At 42.0% G+C, this 21,106-nt stretch overlaps 3 protein-coding genes across 3 annotated transcripts; all 3 read right to left on the bottom strand.

Annotated features, from left to right (window-relative positions):
• Positions 1-616: 616 nt before the first annotated feature.
• mrps26 (mitochondrial ribosomal protein S26) lies at positions 617-3,407 on the bottom strand. The gene is made up of 4 exons (XM_030719026.1): positions 3,044-3,407; positions 2,270-2,416; positions 2,026-2,149; positions 617-1,939 (listed from the first exon to the last, which is right to left on the bottom strand). Exons 1-4 carry the CDS (start codon positions 3,262-3,264, stop codon positions 1,808-1,810), a joined length of 624 nt encoding a protein of 207 aa, XP_030574886.1. The 5' UTR covers positions 3,265-3,407; the 3' UTR covers positions 617-1,807.
• A 1,864-nt stretch (positions 3,408-5,271) lies between these two features.
• Positions 5,272-7,880, bottom strand: neff2 (neuronal intermediate filament family member 2). Its single transcript, XM_030718252.1, has 3 exons — positions 6,750-7,880; positions 6,107-6,231; positions 5,272-5,985 (listed from the first exon to the last, which is right to left on the bottom strand). Exons 1-3 carry the CDS (start codon positions 7,755-7,757, stop codon positions 5,925-5,927), a joined length of 1,194 nt encoding a protein of 397 aa, XP_030574112.1. The 5' UTR covers positions 7,758-7,880; the 3' UTR covers positions 5,272-5,924.
• A 2,818-nt stretch (positions 7,881-10,698) lies between these two features.
• Positions 10,699-12,623, bottom strand: LOC115772213 (nanos homolog 1-like). Its single transcript, XM_030718253.1, has one exon. The coding sequence runs from the start codon at positions 12,492-12,494 to the stop codon at positions 11,811-11,813; it is 684 nt and encodes a 227-aa protein (XP_030574113.1). The 5' UTR covers positions 12,495-12,623; the 3' UTR covers positions 10,699-11,810.
• Positions 12,624-21,106: the final 8,483 nt, after the last annotated feature.

The raw sequence follows: 21,106 nt of genomic DNA, 5'->3' as shown, positions 1-21,106 counted from the left end.
GCAGAAAGGTTACCCCCCATCAGGTGACCCGTGTAATCGCCCTGTGATCAAAAGTGGTCGTGAGTGTGCAACACCCTCAAGCTCAGGGCAAACATTTAGTCACCATAAATTCCAGTCAGTCACCAGGCGGCCACAGTTTGGGTTTGTTTTGTTTTTCTGAGATGGAAGGAGGTCCTATTTTTATTTGTGTGACTGAGCCATTAGCTTGCTCTGAATTAGGAGCAGCTTTGTCAAGCCAAGCGTGTCCAGTGTTGGATGGTTTTTTTTGGTTGAGCCGATTTAATGTAAGTTTGCTCGGCTAATGTTATCTCAGTATGGTGATGAGCCCTCTTGTTAGTAATATTCCCAGAATATTTTAATATGTTTAATAAAATATCGATAAATAGATATTTCGCGTTCCTGTATCGATACAATATAGCCACACAATATTGTGATACTATTGATTCTTTTCCCACCACACCCCTAATGAGCATCTCCCACTGTAATAGTGTATAGACAAACACACCACCTACCCTTTAAGGCAGATGTTTTTAATTCTGTAGGTATGTCTTCTCTGTCTAGGCCAATCTGCACATACTCTGAATAGAAAGCATAAAATAAATGAGCCTCAATATTATCTATTTAGCATGTTTTAGAGACTAGATTCCCACAATCTGATGCCATGTTGTAAATGAAAAGCTATTCCAATTTCCAAGCAGCTGTCATTCAGTTTTGGAAACCATTGTACCCACATCATTTATCAGGTTAAGGCACAGTGCGTGTCAGAACAAACAGAGACAATTTCAAGGTTGGAAAATTTACATGTGATCAAATCTTAGTAGTTGCAAATGTATTTACCACCTAACTTCTTACACTAGTGGTGGAATACTACAAGTACTCAGAAATAAAAGTAGCAAGATCACCCTGCTGAAATACATTCAGTTGTTTTTGAAATCAGTGGAGTACAAAAGTAGATGCATTAAAATATACAAATTCCTAAAAGTGAAAGTACTCATTATGCAGAATGCATCATTGTAAAATCACACTGATTATTTTACTGGACTACAATGACTGAAATGTGTGCATCACCATAGTGATGAAGCTGCCTGGAAATGTAGAGCTAAGTTGAATTATCGATACTTTGTACCTCAGATGGTACTTATATAGTTCAGGGTTTTGGGCCTTTAGGGTGTCAGTACCCACATTAGCATAAGTTCACATACAGTACAGCCAATGACTGTTTTAACTTATTTTAATGTATACATTTTAATGAAATTTTTAACTGATTAAAAACAATAGAGTCCTAATAGCAACTTTACTTCCTCAGGCCTGTGATGTTAACTGATTTGCATACTGGGATCAGATTAAATGTCATGCACAGTCAAGGTACCCACAAGGCATTTTAATACCATGGTTCAACATAAAGAGCCATGGCTCAGTTATCATCATGTGGCCGACATAACCAGATACTGACCATGTAGGTGCAGCTGTCCTTAGCCTCCAAAATGAATAAGAAAAATGAAGTCCAGTTCTTATATCATTTTTATCCTAAACTGTTCAAAAAGCTTCAACACTGTTTACATTAATTTACTCTACAAATCAAGACAAATGCCAGTAATGATTTACACGTTGTGGTGATGGCACATGACGGGGACACTGTCAGGTCCGGGCGTGAGCAGGCTTTCTCGTGCCACACTGGAAATTTCAAAATCATTTCTCAGTTTCAAGGTTTTAAAACTCCAGAGCGAGTTAGACCACTGAAGCCAGATCACAGTCCGGGCCGCAACAGAACGAAGTCGTCCTTCCACTCACAGATCGACCAGTCGTTTCACTGCAGCGCTGTCTGTTTGACTACTCTCCCTTCTTTGTCAACAGCAAAGTTGTAATTCTTTGGATTGTCCAGTGCCTCCTCAATTCGCTGATCCAAGTTCTCCACAGTGATGAAGTTCTTTACTTCCTCCTGTAAGAAGATGAAAGCAAACATCAGTTTACGTCAGCGGATCGGGATCAGTATTTGGAGGCAGCAACGCTTGGAGCAATCCCCACCTGCAACTGCAAAATCTCCCTCTCTTTTTCTTTGATGAATTCTTGCTGTTCCTGTTCCCGCTGAATGGCAGCTTCGATCTTCTTACGCTGAGCTTCCTCTGCTTCCTGCTGAACCCTCAGGATTCTGAAAGGATATCCCAAATCACTTTTAGAATAAGACAAATTCCATTCTGCAAATCCCACGCATGGAAATAAGACACAAAAAGAGATTTCTTGTCATTCTGCTTTCATTTAGTCTGCTCACCTGGCTTTGAGCATGCGCAGGTTCTCCTCATTGTTCCAGGCCATCAGGGAACGGTGCTCCTCCGCCTCCTGCCTCACTCTCTCCTCCGCCTGCGAGCCTGTCTCCTCCTCGTACTTCTTTCGCAGAACCTCCTCCTTAAACTCCAAACTGACAAACGCAGAGAAAACTAACTATTCCAGTCACACCTGTGTGCTGACTCCAAATCTAAACATATAATTTATAGTCTTTAAAAGAGGACAATCAGCTGAAACCAAGCATCACACAAAGCATTTATGTTTTTATGTTTATGAAGCAGCCTTAGTCACAGAATGGTGTGTAAATGGTAAATGGACTAGTTCTTATATAGCGCTTTTCTACTCAGTCAGAGCACTCAAAGCGCTTATACAACACGTTTTTTACATTTACCCATGCACACCCATTCATACAAGCACTTCCATGTTTACTAAGCTAAGTGCTTTTTAATTATATACCATCCACACACATTCACACTCCGATGGAACGGTCGGAGAGCAACTTGGGGTTAAGTATCTTGCCCAAGGATACATTGGCATGTAGCCTGGAGTAGCCAGGAATCGAACCCCTGACCTTCCGATCAGTAGGTGACCTGCTCTACCTACTGAGCTACAGCCAGTAGGTAGGTTTAAAATGAACTGTGCAATTACGCAATAATTAATGTTACAAGGAAACTTACATTAATTATTAAGTGTTTGAAGTAATGTTGGAGAAATGGTTTAAAAAGCTGCAACTTCATTTGTTCGGTGAAACAACACGTACCGGAGCGCACTCATGATCAGCTGGTACTCCGTGTATCTCTCCTTGAGAACCACCATCTCCACTGGATCGACCGGGGGAGGCACTTTAATTCGCCCCTCTTTGGACTTGGCTACCGGGTCGGTGCGGGACTTTCGGCCCCGGACAGCCTCCACGAGCACGGCGCTCCTGGGCGCTAAGAGCCGGGCCGCCGGGACGCTCCTCCCGCCGAGCACCTGGAACATGTCAGCGTCGAAATGTGGTAACAGGCGGCGATTCCTAGTCGCTAAATGTGACGTTTAATAAAAAGCACCTGCGGTCTGGGTTAACATTGAGGTATAAATGTTATCGACATAACGCGGCAGCCATTTTGTTGCCCTGTGACCAGCGGAAGTGATTAGCAAAGACTGAGTTGCGCACAGTTTACTGACACCTGGAGGTCAGCGAGAGGCGTTTGTAGCAGGGACTTCTCTTCATGGAGGTTTACAAGCAGAGTTTTCACCGTCGAAGTCTCGTTTACTCTTGTAATATTGTAGTACAGCGTATATAGTACTGGTGAGTAAATTAGGTAGGTACAAAATAAGCTATTGTCAGTTATCTATATAGCTAAATGCCATCTGTGAAAATATTTTATATTATTTTATTCATTTGTATTAATTTCACATTTTGTAAGTTTAACTTCCTCATAAATGTTTTCACATAAGAGACCACCGGCTTGTTACATTTAAATAGTTTAATGAAAATGTAAATTTGCATGAACTGAAAAATAGTATCAGGTAAAAACACCAAAGTAGTGCTTTCTGCAGACTTAATATTTCAGAGCCAATTCACTTTAGAAGCCACTGAAACCATTATACACATAATCAGAGCCCAGGAAGAGATGCAGGCTCAAAGGCGTATTATTTGATACACATGTTGTCTTCATGATATGATGGTAATCACCTCTGTACACCCTGCCACTGATTTCCTCTTCAGATAGAAACAGATTGATGATAAACTTAAATATTGGCTGTTTAATGTTCCTCCTCTCTGATTCTTCCACTTTAAAATCATCGGGGTTTGTTTTGGTTCACCGAGTGAAGTGCATGAAATGTTTAATGTTCCAAACAGATGCTTAAATTATAGAGTCCCACTCACAGTTTTTGCTGCATTTTAAAAACTATGCGTATTGTGGCTTTTTCAGAGCTTAGCAGCAGGATGCCCGGTGACATCCTGGTGACTGATGATCCTGCTGAGGCAATATATCAGCCGGGAACCGGGAACATGGAAGAATGGGAAATGGTGCAGTGCGCTGTGTGTTGGTGGGTGACATTGAGAGCTGTAAGTAAAGAGAACTTTGGCAGAATGTGGCCTAAAGTGTGACACAGATGAAAAAAACACCTGCTGTCAGGTAACAAATGGTAGTTGCAGTTTCTGTTTGGTTTCCTTAAAACTGAAAACCTTCGTGTAAATCTTTTCAGTTTCACAGTATGTCTTTCATTTTTTTATGAAACCTAAAATAGAACTGAACGAGGCATTATTTTGGGCACATTTCTGTCACTAATGAATGATGTTTAGCTCAGTAAATTGTTGTGAACTGATTAGAGTCAAAGAGTAAAATTCCACAAAGTAAAATGTCCTTGAAATGGCATTAACACTTCAACCAATGAGCCTAAACAATATATGAGTTTTGGTCTGTTTTTAAAATCTATTTTGGACATTAGAAGGTGTCATTCAACTGCTAAGTTACCCTCTGAACAAATAAGCATTAACTTGCATCTGGGGCTAAAGTGAGGCTGTAATTGATCAGAGTGTGTGCCTCAGCTTTTCATGCCCTAAATATCCTTATGGGTGTGAAATGAAGCCAAAAACATCTGAAACGTGCTGCAGGTGTGTTATATGTTTATTCAGCTTGTTGCCGGCTGTTACAGGTACACCAAGTGTAATGGTGCAGACTTTGTATTACTTTCACAGATGTAAAGCACCGTGTAGATCTACGATCAGCAGACACACAACAAGGAGCTCCTGCAATTATCTTTCAGTTTCAATGTTTAGCTGTGAATGAACTTACAGGACAAAAGAAATTTAGTGTAGACAGGCTCAGAGACACACTGCATGATCATAAGGAGGAACCAGTAACAATTAGTCTTCCACAGCATTTAAATGTCCAGAAGGGTTTTACTGAAAAGCAGGAAGACCCAAATTCACTCTGATTTGCTGCTTACAGCTTGTAGACGTCAATGCAGAGGAAGACGAACTAAAAAGGACACAAATGGGTCTCTAACGTAATGAAAAGAAATTTTTAAGGTTACTGGTTCACTGACTACTACGACTACTACTACAAAACCAGGGATGCAGGACAGTAATTGGTTGGAAGAGTTCCGTGTGGAAAGTCGGCTCAAACACAGAGGAAATCCAAGCATTGAGAGTTGTAGGAGTGTTTTTTTAATCCTCAATCACAAACAATTGGTCAGGTGTTTGCACAGTGAGGGTTCAGAAGGGGTCAAATGGTTAACTCTACCTCTTGGACTTCATATGTGTCTGGCAGAGAGGAACTCCGCCAAAACAACGTTGTTGTCCGGCACGTCTATGTAACTAATGCAGTGCAGCCACTCTGCCCTTTGCAGTTTGCCTTCTATTTGATGTGTGGTGTCAATGTGTGTAGAAGAAGGGGGACTTCTGGTGGACCTCTTGTTTAGCACAAGGGCACAGCGGTCTTGAGAAAGATGAGCTTCGGTTTGCAGTTTGGTTTTGGGAAGATTAAATGAATTTTGTGGGGAAAGAGGGGAAAAGGGAAGGGAAGAGTGTTAAAGAAATGAGGGAGGGAGAGAGGTCATGTTATGGAGGGATTCTCAGGATGTTCAGTTCAAAGATGAACGGGAAGGGAAAATTTAGATTTATGCCCGGATTGGTGGGATTTAGGTTTTTAATTTAGAGCAGGAAGGGAAGGGTACGCCAGACGAATCTCCTCCCCCTCCAGGAGTTTCCTGTGAAGTAAAGGAGAACAGATTGTTACTGTTTATGTCTGAATATGTATGTAGTTGAAGTAAGGGGGGAAAAAGCAATATTAAGAGAAACAGTGTTGGTGTATATGAGCCTGTGTCTCACCTGTACGCTGCAATTTCAATGTCAAGGGCCATCTTCACATTGAGAAGGTCTTGGTACTCTCTCAGGTAGCGCGCCATCTCCTGCTTAGCTTCAGCAATGTCCCGCTCCAGTTCACTTATCCTCACCTATAAAACAAACAAACAAAAACAGTTCAGTTCAGTTCAAATGTCACAGTTACTAACAATTTGTTTAAAACAGGGAAATGATAAACAAGAGCTTTTTGTGCTTTGTGTGTGTTTGCAGCTTTGACGTGCTCTCCCATTCATTTTATTCTGACTTTAACCTTGCAGATTTTCACCTGTGCTGTGAGCCTGCCATTATTTCCTGCTGAGCAGCAGAGCATGAGGAAGGTTAGTTGCTGCTAAGAATACACGTACATGTCATTTTGTAGATGAAAGAAACGTTCTTTCTTCTTTCTGTTTCTCTGCTTTCTGAGAGTCTCCTTTAATTTTAGCTGCACTAGTTGACCCTGTAACTGTAACACCGTCTTTCTGTTGCACTGTTTCAGAAGAAAGGCTCTAAAAATAGCCAAAGGAAGAAGAAACTAAAATGCGTTTTGGAGAATAAGGCTGGCCACAAGCTACATTCCCCCTGTGCAGGCCAAAATCCAATTGGCCCTAATTTCCCTGGTTCTTTGCCTCACCTGGTACTTTGCAACCTCCTTCGCCTGCGTTTCTTCCAGATCCTCCAGTTGTTTATTCAGGGAGTCGATGACATTCCGAAGGGCCTCAATCTCCGAGGAGCGGGACTGAAGCAGTCTCCGGTACTCCATGGTCTCCTCTCGGATGGCGTGTACGGCCTCGTTGTTTTTGCTGGCCATCTCCGCCACACTTGCAAACTTGCTCTGGTACCACTCCTCGGCGGCCTGCATGTTCTTGTGTGCCAGCCGCTCGTATTGAGCCCTGATGTCTCGCAGCGCGGTGGACAGGTCAGGCCGGGACACCTCCACATCTATGCTGATGTTAGCCACCTGCAGCTGGGCCTGCAGCTCTGCTTGCTCCTCTGCAAAGACTTTCTTTAGGAACACCATCTCATCACACAGGGAGGCCACAGTGGCTTCTGCATCACAGTTGTAGACCACAGCCCTGCTCGCCTCCTCTTTAGCCCCCTGCAGGGCCTCCTCAGCATCCATACGCCGCCTCGCCTCCTCCTCATAGCGCTCCTTCATCTGCTCATACACATCACGGAGGTAGTCCCTCTCCGCCTCCATCCTCATCTTCTCCCCGTTCTCTGAGTCGATCATGGCCCTCAAACTCCGCGCCTCTCCTTCATAGAGTCCTTGCAGACGGGATGGGTCGTTCTGCCGCCTCTTTAGCGCATCTAGCTCAGCCAGCAGGGCTCGGTTCTGCAGCTCCAGGTGCCTCACCTTCTCGATGTAGGTGGCGAATCGGTCATTCAGATCCACAAGCTGTGCCCTCTCCTGTGAGCGCAGGCCCAGCAGCTCTGTGTTTAGAGAGCTGGCCTGAGCCAGGTCCATCCTTTGAGATCCATCTGGGAGGGAAGAGGAGGACATTCTTAGTATCCTCTTCCCAGATGGAGGAGCTCGTGAAGAAGAGTAGAAAGAGGAAGACATGGAAGATTTGGTGGTGGTTCGGGAGCCTTTGTAGCTGTCCCAAGGGCGGCGGATGGAGTAGAAGGAATCGTAGCTCATGATGACTTTTTGTTGTGGATTTTTTGTTTGTTTTAGAAAAGGAAATGTATGTTTCAGTTTCAGAAGGTTTTTTTTTATGTCCCCCTTGTTCTGCACACCATCGGTGTGGGTGAGCGAGCGTTTTGCACTGCACCAGTTCAGTGATGCTGCAGATCCAGTGCTTTTATAGAGTCAGGTTGCTCCCCCCCCTCCACCACAGAGAAACATCAGTGCTGTCAGCATTCACCAGGCCAATAGCAGACTGCTGCAGTGAAGACAGAGCAGCTTGGTTTTGAGATTCTCTCTCAGCCCTGGCAGGCAGTGAAGGTGTGGTAGGGTGGATTTTTATTAATCTGCTCCCAAAATGGCATTGAAATCAGTTACTGTTAGCCCAAAGGTATTTTACTTTACTTTATGCTGCCAGTGCAGGCGCCATTGCATTTCTCACTTGCACTTCCAAAAGAAACCTGGGATAAAACATATGAAAATGTCTTGAAACAAAGACTTCTCCCCAACCCAGTCAGAGAATAAGCATTAACAGCCAGGCTTTTAAAGCATTTAAGGGTCCAGGGAACAATATGTATTAATTATTATAGAGGTTAATATACAGATTACAACACAAGGATCTATGGTAGATTTGTGCCTACTACATTTATCAAAATAATATGAATTTCTTGCAAACTGAACAGCGGACACACGAGTCATTGCTGGTTTACTGCTTTTTGAGATGTTTAACAAAAATGATTTATCCACTTTTCCTCTAGATTGTCTTCTTTCTTAACTGCCGTCTGCATTGCTGTGAATGACCTTTGGTAGATACACACCCTTCTACAGTGTCCTGATACCGCTACTGTTTCCAGAATATCTTTAGACGTATCTGATCTAATTAGATCGCAAATTGATGAGTCACGGATGTTCTTCAGCCGTCCTGGCTCTGACGGCGTGTGTGGGAGATGTCACTGAAGAAGAAGGTGCTACGGTATTAGTATCTGCTGACACACAAAAACCCTCCTGCTGTTTAACACTCAGAGATGAGTCAGAGTTTGTGCCTAATCAGCCTTAAGATTTGCTTTAAAAGAGACATCAAGCTGATCCAGTGAAAGGTTATGATTCCTGCTCATGTTAAGTGTTCATTAAAGACAGCCAACATGAAAAATGTAAACAAAAGTCCCACAAGCTGCTGAAATTTCTGTTTGGGAACAAAATCTGTTACAGCTGGGAGAATGCATCCAGCATCCTGATAATGACAAGCACCCAGTTATTGAGTGCACACTGTTTTTCTATTTTAAGTATCATTGACCTTGATTTTAACCCCATATGCAATCCCAACCTTGCTCTGGTCATAAGCTTTCTAACCATGAAGTTTGGTGAGTGTAGGCCGAACAGTTCTTGAGTTATTGAGCAGACATTTGAATGGATGCCGCCTGGACGCCGGCCTGCCGTGGGTGTATACGTACCGTCTTTCAGCACAAAAACACTGATAAGCTACATCGTGTCTCTAGGTGACAGCATTCGGCCTTCATCGCTGAGGAGCAGAACTCTTGATACATAGCAAACTAAAAGATTAAACCTTTTCTGTGTCTCTGATCTACTTAATTCTTTAGACTGTCAGTAACATTGTTGGTAAAGTTGCAGTTGATAGTAGATTCTATTGGATGCTGATGAAGCTTTGCTTTACAAGGAGTGCAAACCTAATGTCCAAGTCCCAGCTGTGGTTAGTGTGGTAGTTGGATTATCAGTATATGATGTTCAGATTGATTTGTAAAAATTTAAATTATACATTAAAAATGTTACTGGTGATATTTTTCTTAAAATTTGATACAGTTATTATGGAAATCTATAGATTTGACTGCAGGAAGCGTTGGGGTTTCTGTCAGATACCTACCAGCTGCAGGTCTTTGCACTTTCTTTGCAAAGAAAAAAACTCTCAGCTTAAAGGTCTGTGAGTAATCGTCACATCAGGGTTTTTGTCCTGTCATGGGTCGCTGGGATGGTTGAACACAGACATTCTCAGTGATATTATCAGCTTTCTCAAAACACCAAAGTCAAGAGGACTTTTATGAGTGTTTTTTTAAATTAGTGCTGATAAGGTGGAGGTAAAAATCAATACAATCAATTGATTTCTTAATGATTACATATTTAAAGTTGTCACTTAACCGACAAACAAAAGTCCTAAACTGCTGAAGATTCCCTCCACACCACCCGAGTCCCTGGATTCATTAGTTGGATATATTTTCTCAAGAACATCAAAACAGTGTCTCTCAATTTTTCTTATTTCAATTTAACCTGTTTGTGAAGAAATTATACAGAACATCCAATTTTATTCTATCACACAACAGTAAAGAATCCTTTCAGAAATTCCTGGATCCAAACTCAAAAGTTTCATACAAATCTGTCCTTCATCTTTTTGACAAATCCTGCTAACAAAAAGATGTCCAGGCAGACAAACTGAGCCAATCACATAACTTCCTTGGGGGAAGTGAAAAGCACAATAATATTCTCCCCTTAACCCTGCGACAGGCTGGCAAACTAAGGGTGCACCCTGCCTCTGCTATGGCAGCTGGGATAGGCTCCAGCACTCCCACCCCCACACACCCCAGTGACCCTGAAAAGGATCAGTGGAAGAAAATGGATGGATATCCTCCCCTTAATCTGAGTGTGATCAGAGAGATTTGGTGCGACTGCCTGATTGTTTGTAGTACATACTCCATAATGAACATGGAATGACTTTAAAAGATGTGCATAGAAAATCATCATAGATCCAAAAAGAAAAAAAATGCATGACTCACGTTTGCATAGTGTTGCAATACATCACACAGTTGTATCCATTTAGTGACAACATTTAAAAACTTTTTGTGCTGTGGACATTCAAGGCTTTGAGCACTAGGTGGCACCGTCGCATTGCTTGTCAGTGTGGCAACTGCAGATGGTTCCGTGGTTGCGAAAACATTTATTTTTTCCCATATCTTTGACAACTTAAGATGATGTTGTCATCATCTGCTGCAGGCTCTACCTGCAGCCACCATAATCAAGTGACTGACTCACGGATCAGGTAAGCTCAAGTCTCATATAGTCAAAGAAAACTGCAAATTACATGTTTATTCAGAGGTCATTTACAGCCAATATATTTCCCAGTGGTACATAAGGTAAAAATAAGTACATAAAACATTTTAGTTGACAGATAGAGACTTTGGAATGTCAGGCTTTTCATTGCTAAAATCGTTTATACATTTACAAGAATCGTGGGTGCAGATTTCCACGCGAAAAACAAGTCAGCGTGTGTTTTTTTTTTTAACTATGAGACAGAAATGAAGGAGCTTGGAGCGACCTGCGGTGTTCGTAGCTGAAAGGCGAGTCAGATCTCCCCTCCAGTGTTTTTACATTCAGTTGAAATCTGTAAGATGCGTATCTACACAAAATTACATAAAGAATATCAGACATCAGCGACGTATAAACAATACAGAAATTTACCTTTAGGCTAAGTTGCAATACAAAAGTGTATTCCTTTGGTAGAAAACATTTATCTCTCAGGACAAAATGTGCAGGATATAAAGAAGCAGAACTTGCATCTTGCACGGCCTGGCACACCTCTTACATCCATGGGCCAATGGACTGTGGGACTAAACATTCACCTCAGATCAGGAGTGCTGCATATTCATTTATGTTGGCAAGTCATGAACCCAGAGCAGCCATGCTGGCACACTCTGGGCTGTTTGCACTGGCACTGCATTACTTGAAACACAGCAACTTCTGATTATATCATGAAGGCGGTCATTCACGGGTCGATCTGTACAGTACTTTGGTTCTTTATTTTTATTTTTTTTATTTTTTTTAATCACCAAGTCATTAAGAGTGCTGGGGGTGATATTACGCGCAGTGCGTCCAAGTGTAAACTATGTGCCCACAGTTACAGCAGAGACAGAATCGTTAGGAATGAAGCAGTGACATACAAAAGAAATCTTGTTTTCTTCAAATCGGTTTTTTCCAGACTTGTCTTGTGCGTGAAACAGAGCAAAATTACTGCCATACATATTAGTAATTTCAGACAGTGCAACTCAAACTTCATCTGCTCGCTTAGAAGATTTTCAGCCGTTTGCCAATCGCTCTGCCTCCCTTTGCCACTCTCTGGCTCGACTGGTCTTTAGAAAGCGGGCAGTACTTGATGGTGTGCGCATTGTCACCGTTGGCACTGCAGAGGGGGCAAGTGTATGCCCGGAGGATGGGGCAAAGGACTCTGCCGTCCGCTGTCTTCAGGATATGGGTGCCGTAAACCTCCTCGGGTGCGCCGTTATTCCGACAAAAGACGCACACTTTTGGCTCCGGTTTGCCCCTCTGAGTCTGTTTGCGTCTTCGCTCCATGGTGAGCAGGTCGAAGCCAGCGAAGCTTCCCTTGTACGAGGGTGAATCTCTGTTCCCCACCTGCGAATCACCAGCGAGGTGTTCGTATGGCCTGAGAAGCGAGATGCGCTCCTTGAGATCATAGATGGAGATTGGCGGGGAGCCCGGGGCCGCGCAGTAGCAGTCCAAGGGTCCGTCGTTGTCCCTGGCGTGCCCAATTACGCAGGAGCAAACCGGGGAATCATCCTCCAGCCCCAAAGTCGCTTTGAGAGACTCGGTTATAGAGTTGGGGCTGCAGGACGGACTGTTGATCTTATTTTTGGCGACAAGTGTCGACAGCCCGAGGTAGTCATTCCAAAAATTAAAGGTGTAATCATAAGGAGACCGCGCTTCCAGGTAACCGCGGTCTAAGAAATCCATCCTGTCAGAGCTGCTGAGTTTAACGTCCACAAAAGTGAAAAGGCGTTTTGGACTGAATGTTTGTCAGCATGGGTTCCTCTTTCTCCTCCTGCTGGGTCTACTTTGCAGAGCATTGAGCTTGCAGGCGCTGATAAGTTACCCAGAATAAAACATGGGGGCGTGGTTTGGTTCAAGTTGATTTTCTCTGTAGCCCCATAGGAGGGTGTGCAGAGCAGGGAGTGACTGAGCTGGGAAATCATTTCCCCTCCCATCATATAACGATTAGCACTGAAATGTCTTTGTGTTAAAAGAAAGTAATCTACCCCGTTGGTTTAAAAAAAAAAAAATCAGCTGTTACTCTATTGATTTTACAGTTGGGATGTGACAGGTTTTTATTTCTGAGTTTAAAATTTGCTTTCAATAAGAGTAAAATTAATAAGATTAGATTGTTATTAAATGCTTTGAATAGTTTTGGACCAAATATTGGTTTGTGCTCAGCTCATAAAACCCCGATTTAGATCGATACAACCAAGAAGCATCACTCAGAGTGGATTTGAACTGCAGTGCACTCTTTGCATCCTCAACTTGTATTAAACTGCTGTTTAAAATTTTACTTGATAGAGGATCAAAGAAGGTATTAAACAAATTCATTTTGCACTGCTGAACTCTGTACCATCCTCCTGAAGGGAGCAGCTCATACTGAGAGAACAGACTGTGGGATGGATGACTAATGATTCTCTCCGGCTCTTTAACTCCAGACTGGGCGAAAACAGTTTGAATGATGTTTCTGACCTGTTTCACATTTAATATTAGGTGGTCTGTGTCACACCAGTGGACAAATTGCCTTATATCTGAATGATACATACTTGTATTGTCATTCCTGAAGAGCAGGAATGTTCTTCTGGGTTATTTTCTCAGACTTAACTCCTGCACGGCCACAGAAAACATTAAGCGAGTCTATTTGCAGGCTCAGTGGTGCTCACCCTGACTCATAAATTGAGCTTTTTGTTTGAAATTGTGGAATGATTTGTGGATAATTGGGCAGAACGGTGGCAGGAGTTCAGATTTTCCATCAGCGGTCTTTTGCACTTTTGATGACATTAAATAAGATGATTTGTTTTACTTCTGTTCTTTTTATCTTTGTCTTGTCAAAATCCACATAAAACAGTCTGAAAAGGAAAAGTCAGAGAAGGTTTTTTGTTTTGGGGGTTTTTTTTGGTGGGGGGGTCATAAGCTAATTAAGGTTGATAATCATTGCCCTCAACACTAGATAATGAAGAGTCTCATCCCATATTGGAATCACATTATGAATGAGTCTTAGAATCGGCAGTATGGAGAGAGGGACGACTGCAACAACCAAAGCCTCCTCCTGTGTGCACGTATGAGAATTGTTTTAATGTTTGTTCCTTAGACTAAAAATCCCAAAAGTTTATTTTATTACAAAGCCTTTTACAGCTTCAACAGGGATAACTTTCTGGTTTGAATGAGTAGGAATATATCAGTGGCTGAAGAGACAAAAAAAAAAAAAGAGTGCCACCTAGTGAAACAAAAAATTAACAGAAAATTAAAAAGGTCTAGGACACAGTGATGTAACGCCTCAACAACAGTGACCTTTTAATAATAAACGAATAAAAATGATCATCTTGTGCTTTAGCAGAGTCCATCCTTCACTGATGAACCCGTCACTTCCGCGTGAAGCTGCACCTGTTCTGCTTCCCCTGAGCCCACGGCTTTGTGCTCACAACCAGCCTTCCTCTGCTCCATTGTCTCCTCTCTGTAGCGGGCCGTTTAACTTCATTAATATGCATTAAAACGGAGTGTGCCACATCTGTGTGTGTGCGGGTGTGTGTCAGTCAAAGCCCTGTAAGGAGGGCTCCCAGAAAAAGAGCTTGATAACTGGCCCGACTGCTGGGACAATGACTGTGTTACTATTTTTGTCACACCCTCAAGTGAAATATTAAGGACAGCGAAAACTGAGACAAAAGTCATTTGCATGTCTTATATTTTAAAATTGGAGCTTAGATTAATTTTCTGTGATTGTGGTGCTTTTCATGGATGAAATAAATCAGTCTGCTGCAGATTTAGACTTAGTCTCTGGATATGATTCTGTGATGCATTTACAGGGAAACATGAACAGTGTTGCTTTGTAAACCGGTTTATTGCACCTTTTAAATGGGTTTGTTTATAGGTTTGTGCTCGGCGGCTATGAATATACATGCTGAAATAAGACCTGTATTTGGGTCACAAAAGGGGTGAGTTTCACTCTGAATCATGCTTAAATCTTCAAGAAAATATGTGTGTATCCAAAATTTGCATGGGCCTATAAATCCTGTGAAGGATTCTTTTAAACGCGATTACATTTGCTGCTGCTGTGAAAGTTTCCAGTGAGTGTAGACGGCACAAAGCATGAAGAAAATCATGTTAGCGAGACAGTTTCTTGTATGTGAGAATAAATTATCATCAGAATACGCCACATGGTCTCTTTTCAAGGTCACCTCCAGCTCTGCATGCACAAAGGAAATCATGAGAGAGCATTTAAAAGATGAATGGCTGCCATATCACAATGGATAAATTGCACGGGAGCCAATATGACATGTGGCTCTGCTGCTTTGGGCCTACCCTTTATTATTCGTAATGCAAAACGTGTTTGGCAGCAACAAAGGAAGTATCGATAATGAATATGAAATGTATTTATTTTTACATTTGAAGATTTTAATTCAGTAGGACAACAGCAGAAGGATTTCTGGCACGAGAGTAGAGTCGGCAAGTTTATTTGTAAAATGCCTTTAAAAGGTCAGCTGTACATAATTCAAAGACTATTTAAAACACAGGAAAACAGTAAAAAAGAAAAATATTTGATTAATTATTAAGGTATGGTGCAGTAAACTCCATCCATTTTCTTAACTGATTTTCCAGCTTAGGGCTACGGGGCTGCTAGAGCCTCTCCCAGGTGTCATAGGGCACGAGGCAGGGTACACCCTGGACGGGTCGCCAGTCCATCAAGCCCACACAGAAAGCGAGACAAGCACACACACTCACATCCACACCTATGGCCGGTTTAGAATCACCAATTAACCACTGAGCCTTTGTACTGTGGGAGGAAGCCAGGGCAGGCACAGGGAGACCATACAAACTCCACACAAAAGCAGCTTGACTATAGTTGTCTGCTGCAGCTTTACTATTAGTACTGGTACTATGCTGTTTGTTCCCCAAAAGATGGAAGAAACCTACAGTACTAGATTTATGTTATCATACATATGACAAAGTCACTGAAAGTCAGGGTAAAGTGCACCTTAAAGAACAGAAGTAATGGAATCAGCAGTTATCGTAGCATCATTCTGTACGTGCAGTTAAATGATGTATGTTTTACTTCATATTAACAAATATTGCCTACATGTAAAATTAGACTCAATTTTACTTTGCTTTTATTTTGATTCTTAAGATGCTCCAAAGAAGGTAAAGAGGGTAGCCTTTATTACGGCTATATTTTACATTTAAATGCTGTTCATCAATCATTATGTTTTTCCCAAATAAATGTGCTGGTGCAAATTACTAAACAGTTTCATTTGCTGGAGACAGAGTTGATATTTGAGACATAAGTTTTAATATTTAAATGTTTTTTGACTTTTTGTTTAGAATGAACAGGTAACAACAAGAAATAAAATGGGTCATTTACATTTTAAGCACTAAGAGTCACTTGAAAACACTGCGTGATAAGCTTAAACTGGTAACTAGCCAAGATAACAATAAGTAATCACTACTTCCTTTGTAGGCAAACAGCAGTAACAAATGTTGCTTTGTTCACACAAAATGTGGCCATTGTTTAACTGTGTTTACTTCACAGCCCTGTCTGGCTTCCACACAGGCTCATTACAGAGTGCAAGCCACATCTAGTGGGTTTTTTTTTTTTTTTTTTTTTACATGGACAAAGCTCCAATAAATGCAGGGATTCTGACTCGCAATGGGTTAAAAAAAAAAAACTCTTCATGCATAAATATGGCTTCATAGTGTGATGATGGTACCCAGAGGCCTCCTAGGCAGTTCTGTCTGCTCTACAGCCGAGGCTGAGACGGGCAGCAACTGCATCCCCATTCATCACTGTCAAGTTGAATAGAAAATTAACAAATCCGTTAATTAAAAGACCTCTCTAGACTCCTGTGTGTGTGTGTGTGTGTGTGTGTCTGTGTGTGTGTGTGTGTGTGTGTGTGTAGCACGTGCCAGCTGCACTGCTTCATTGTGCAATCTACAGCAGCCTGGCACAAGAGACACACACAACACTCCCTTCAATTCTAACGTACACATGCACACAAACACCCACCGCTCCTACCGACCCCTGCCATTCCTGCCACTGCATTAATTACATAAACTGCATAATGTGGCCAGCCTGTGCTTCATTTCATTCTGAATCTGTGTATGTCCCCAGACACAGACTTGGGTAGGGAATCAGTTGGGGCTTTGATCCCTGACCTCTGCCTCCTCTCATGGGAATATAACCCTGTGCCCCTAACGGTCGTCCATCTGCACATACCCCCAAGACCCCAGCTCCCAGATTCAGCCCAGCCCCAGACACGTGTCACTGTCACCAGCAGCAATAGGGAAGGCTAAACAAGCCAAGGTCAACCTGAAATTAGGGGGTGTCTTTCGGCCTGTCAAGTGCTTTGTCATGACCACCAGCTCGCTGAATGCCGCCTGCTATTACTTACCCCAAGACTCCACCTATTCCCCTTAGCAGCAGACATTCACATATTCACACACGTATACTTAATATCCTCTTGACATGGCTTAAGTAGAACGACTGAAAGGAATGCTCATTCGCATGCACAGCTAGAAATTTGTGGACTTTTTTTTTTTAAAGCTGATTCCATGATACACCTTTTAAAATGATCCATTTCTTAAAATTGAGAGCTGGACCAATAAATCAGCAATTAAATGGATTGTGGTTTAAAGTTCACAACATGTCTTTCATGCATCTACAGCCTTCACAGGTTCCAGCTTTACAGCCTTCACAGGTTCTAGCTTATCCAATGTGAGATTTGGCAAGTTTCTTTGTTTTATATCTGTTTATATAGCAGATAATTCATTGATAAATAAAAAAAAAACATTCAGCAGATCAATGGACAGTTATTAATTTTTCTTATTTTGCTTAAACACATTTTTGCAGATTTGCTGTTAAACAAGAAAAAGTGTGATTATTGCTAATTCCAGGTAATTGCTCTATTAAGAGTTTGTCTGGTGACAATTGTGATGCCCTCAGTTGTTTTGTTTGCTTGTTTTTTTGTCTGACCAACTGTCCAAAAGCCAAACGTGTTCACATTACTATAACATGAGATTTAAAAAAAAAAACAGTAGCAAAAGCAGCAAATACTCACGCGGTGCATGACTTTTTGACATGAAAATGATTTCAAGACTGTAGTAGAAACTATTTTCATTTTGTGCCTGCTTTGCAAAGTAGCTTCCATGATTGGTTTAAAAGTTACATACTTGTATTATTACTGTTGGGGACTCACTGCTGTGGCCAGTTGCTGTAACTAAACATGGCACCACAAGGAGAGCAGAGGAGGAGGGAAGTTGTGGGGCAGGGATCAGAAACTTGTTTAACTCACCCAAATCTGCAGAGATTAGAGCGGGAAGTGGTCAGAGGGCTTAGAGTGTATCAGTACAATGGGGCCGAGAGGATTAGAAGTGGATTCACTGAGCCCCTGCGATGCCCTTCATCTCTGGGGGTCCACAGCCAGAGCACCTTTGTTGGGTTAACTAACGGCACTTCCCATGAACGCAGTGAACACACCAATCCCTTTTTAATGATGCAGGGAAAATTCCATTGGCCCTGATTATCACAATGCATTCGAGAGCCACCATTGTCCCACACACCATGTCGAGCTTTTAAACTGTGCAGCCAGGCGAGTGGGCTGCATGGTGATTGAAGTCTGCTTGTAGCATTTTAGCCAGGGTGGAAACAACCGCCGCTAAAACAATGCTGATACGTACATCTATTTTATGGTTGGAGCATAATGCCTGGGCTTTAATTGCCACTGTGGCCACCGATGCTTTAAATAAATGCAGTCGTCTTGAGTTTAATGGTTTGTAACAAAGCGTTATAAGATGGTGAGACTGTAAAGGTAAAAGGTTTAATATCCTGTGGTTCCAGCGCTGTGCAGATTGAAGTCTTAGTGATGCATTCCTCAGTTGCAGAGCCGATCTGCAGAGAAACTGTCTACGTGATTGACCTGAAACTTAACAAGTAACTGCACAGAGATATTGTTTTCATTTGATTCAGTCATACTTTTCATGTAGATTAATTTCCAAGAACAGGCTTCCAAAACAGAGACACAACAATGAAAACGTATTACTGATGCCTCAGAAAGGGATGGAACTAGAGAAGAGAAGGCCTGTTTGTGTTGCACCTTCCTTGCTAATGGTGGCTGCTGTACTGCCCAGTGGCAAAGCTGGTTGGTTAGCCAAGTCCACCATTTTGGTTCAGGCTGGAAAACATCAACAGCTTTTGGATAGATTCTCATGAAATTTCATACAGACTTTTGTCCTCGTCTGCAGAGTATGAATATTAATAACGTTGGCAATTTTCCACTAGGAAAACCAGCAGGTCAGCGTTTTCCACCAGTTTCTTACCAGTTGCCAAATCTTGACATGTACTGAACACAGACTGATCCAAGGTGCCCAACCAATAAAAGGTATTGAGAGCTGGTGGATGATCCATTTAGTGCCATCATTTGGTTTAGGCAGTCTAGTATTTCTGTGGCATTCTCATTACATCTAAACGTGGTTACACTGCTAATAATGCCACGTGTATGGTTGATAATAGTGTCCACAATGTGAAAGTAAAGGGTTTATTGTAGTATCTATGAAATGTGACATTATGTGCTAATTGCAAGTTAAGTGTAGTCCTTTGTTTGCGCTGTACTGAACTCCTTTAGCTCTAAAATGCTGTAAACTCCACTCTCTTCTACCTCGTAGCCCATTAGCTCTCTGAGGCAGATGTAGCTCAGCTCTATCAGCACACGCTTGGCTGTCTCTTGTGATCTTTCAGCTATGCAGCTGCTGTCATGTCAGCGCTCTTTCTCTCTCTCTCATCTTGCATTTGGTTTCCTGAAAGTGAATTACAAAGAAACTGTAAACTTAAGGGGAACAGCTTTGGGTTCATTTGGGGTTGTGGCTTAAATAGCTGAACGGGAAAGCAACTCTCAGTTTGTACAGCTATTCTGTGATACTTTATAATGACATTTGTTTTAGCTTTTGTATTGAGATGGAGGTGTGGGACCTGATGGAGTTGATCTGAGGAAAAAAAATGCACAAAGAAGGAAGTTGTTTTGTTTTTAACTTATTTTTATTGTTTATGAACACAGCCCAGCTACACTTCCTGTCTATTCTGTTGCTGTTTATTCTTAAACAGGGAAATATAATTTGATGAAGCTTTGAATTTTTTTTTTTGTTTGTTTTAGTCTTTGTGCATAACAAAGTGTGAAATTATGTAACAAAAAAGAAGCTCATGACCCAATGTTTGAGGAACTGACACTAATCCTTAGATTTTCTGATGTCAAACTTTTCTATAGGTGGTGCAGATATGCCAACATGTTGGCTGTTTTTGACAGTAATAATGAAAATCTATAACTAAACTGTAGAAGAGTTTAGAACTACAAAATACTTACTGAATATTTACCTTTTCACCGTGTTAGATAAGAAGATAAGTTTATCTTTTTTGTCGATGAGCATAAATAACTATCTATTAGCTATACTGAAGCTCACTAATGAAAGTGTCAGATCACAGGAGTTAAATTAATTAATTAAGTTAAACTCCTTGTTTAATTCAACCCAAATAAAATGTAAAAACAGCTATTTGTGGCATTTAAATGCATCAGTCAGCCACAATATTAAAGCCACCTGTCTGTAGGTATGTCTACAGAATATACAGTCCATCAGGGTGGGGTGTTGTTGGGGTGTCAGGTACACAGACACTGACACCTTTAGGGTTCTTTGGATAGATCAGGCTGTTGTATCCCATAGATTCTCCGCCAGCCTGGGATCCTGGACGTTTGCAGTCTTGAATACTCTCCTCGTGTTCTTCAGGACGTGCCTATGGCAGGCTGCACTGTCCTGCTGAGGGAGGCCACTGCTGTCAGGGAGTGCTGTTGCAGTGGGGAGGGGTGTGTTTTGGTCTGCAGTCATCTTTACGTTGGTAGTACTTCATCAAAGCACCATCCAGATGAATGCCAGCACCCCAAGGTCTTCCAGCAGAACGTTACATTGTAACTAGTTAATCAATGTTATTCACTTCATCTGTGAGTGACTTTACGATTATGGCTGATTGTTGCCCCAAATGTGTACCTTTAACCATTTTAGTAAATGTTATCTTTAACCTTGTTACAGTTTAAGTTTTACCCATTTCATTTTCATTCATCTTCTGACATCTCACCTGAGTCCGTGTTGCTGCTGTGACTCTCAGCCCTCAGGTTAAAACAGTTACTAAGAGTGATTTGCTGCTATTAGTTTACCTACCATCCCATCTGCAGCACACACATATATACAGACCAGCGGCCCCATGTGCAGATGAGGACAGCCGTGGTGGTGTTATGGTCGATACCACACAGGACCACAGATGGGTCCCTCCACGGTGGAGC

Source organism: Archocentrus centrarchus, chromosome 22, assembly GCF_007364275.1.
Source record: "Archocentrus centrarchus isolate MPI-CPG fArcCen1 chromosome 22, fArcCen1, whole genome shotgun sequence".
Classification (NCBI taxonomy): domain Eukaryota; kingdom Metazoa; phylum Chordata; class Actinopteri; order Cichliformes; family Cichlidae; genus Archocentrus; species Archocentrus centrarchus.
The sequence above is the reverse complement of the archived record's forward strand: the minus strand, read 5'-3'. Positions and strand labels throughout refer to the sequence as shown.

Coding starts and splice junctions, on each gene's coding strand:
- LOC115772213 (XM_030718253.1), bottom strand. CDS start 12,494: ATGGATTTCTTAGACCGCGGTTACCTGGAAGCGCGGTCTCCTTATGAT.
- mrps26 (XM_030719026.1), bottom strand. CDS start 3,264: ATGTTCCAGGTGCTCGGCGGGAGGAGCGTCCCGGCGGCCCGGCTCTTA. Junction 2,417..3,043: donor CTGATCATGAGTGCGCTCCG/GTACGTGTTGTT, acceptor TGCGTTTGTCAG/TTTGGAGTTTAAGGAGGAGG. Junction 1,940..2,025: donor GGGAGATTTTGCAGTTGCAG/GTGGGGATTGCT, acceptor ATCTTCTTACAG/GAGGAAGTAAAGAACTTCAT.
- neff2 (XM_030718252.1), bottom strand. CDS start 7,757: ATGAGCTACGATTCCTTCTACTCCATCCGCCGCCCTTGGGACAGCTAC. Junction 6,232..6,749: donor AGGAGGTTGCAAAGTACCAG/GTGAGGCAAAGA, acceptor TTTGTTTTATAG/GTGAGGATAAGTGAACTGGA. Junction 5,986..6,106: donor ATTGAAATTGCAGCGTACAG/GTGAGACACAGG, acceptor TTTACTTCACAG/GAAACTCCTGGAGGGGGAGG.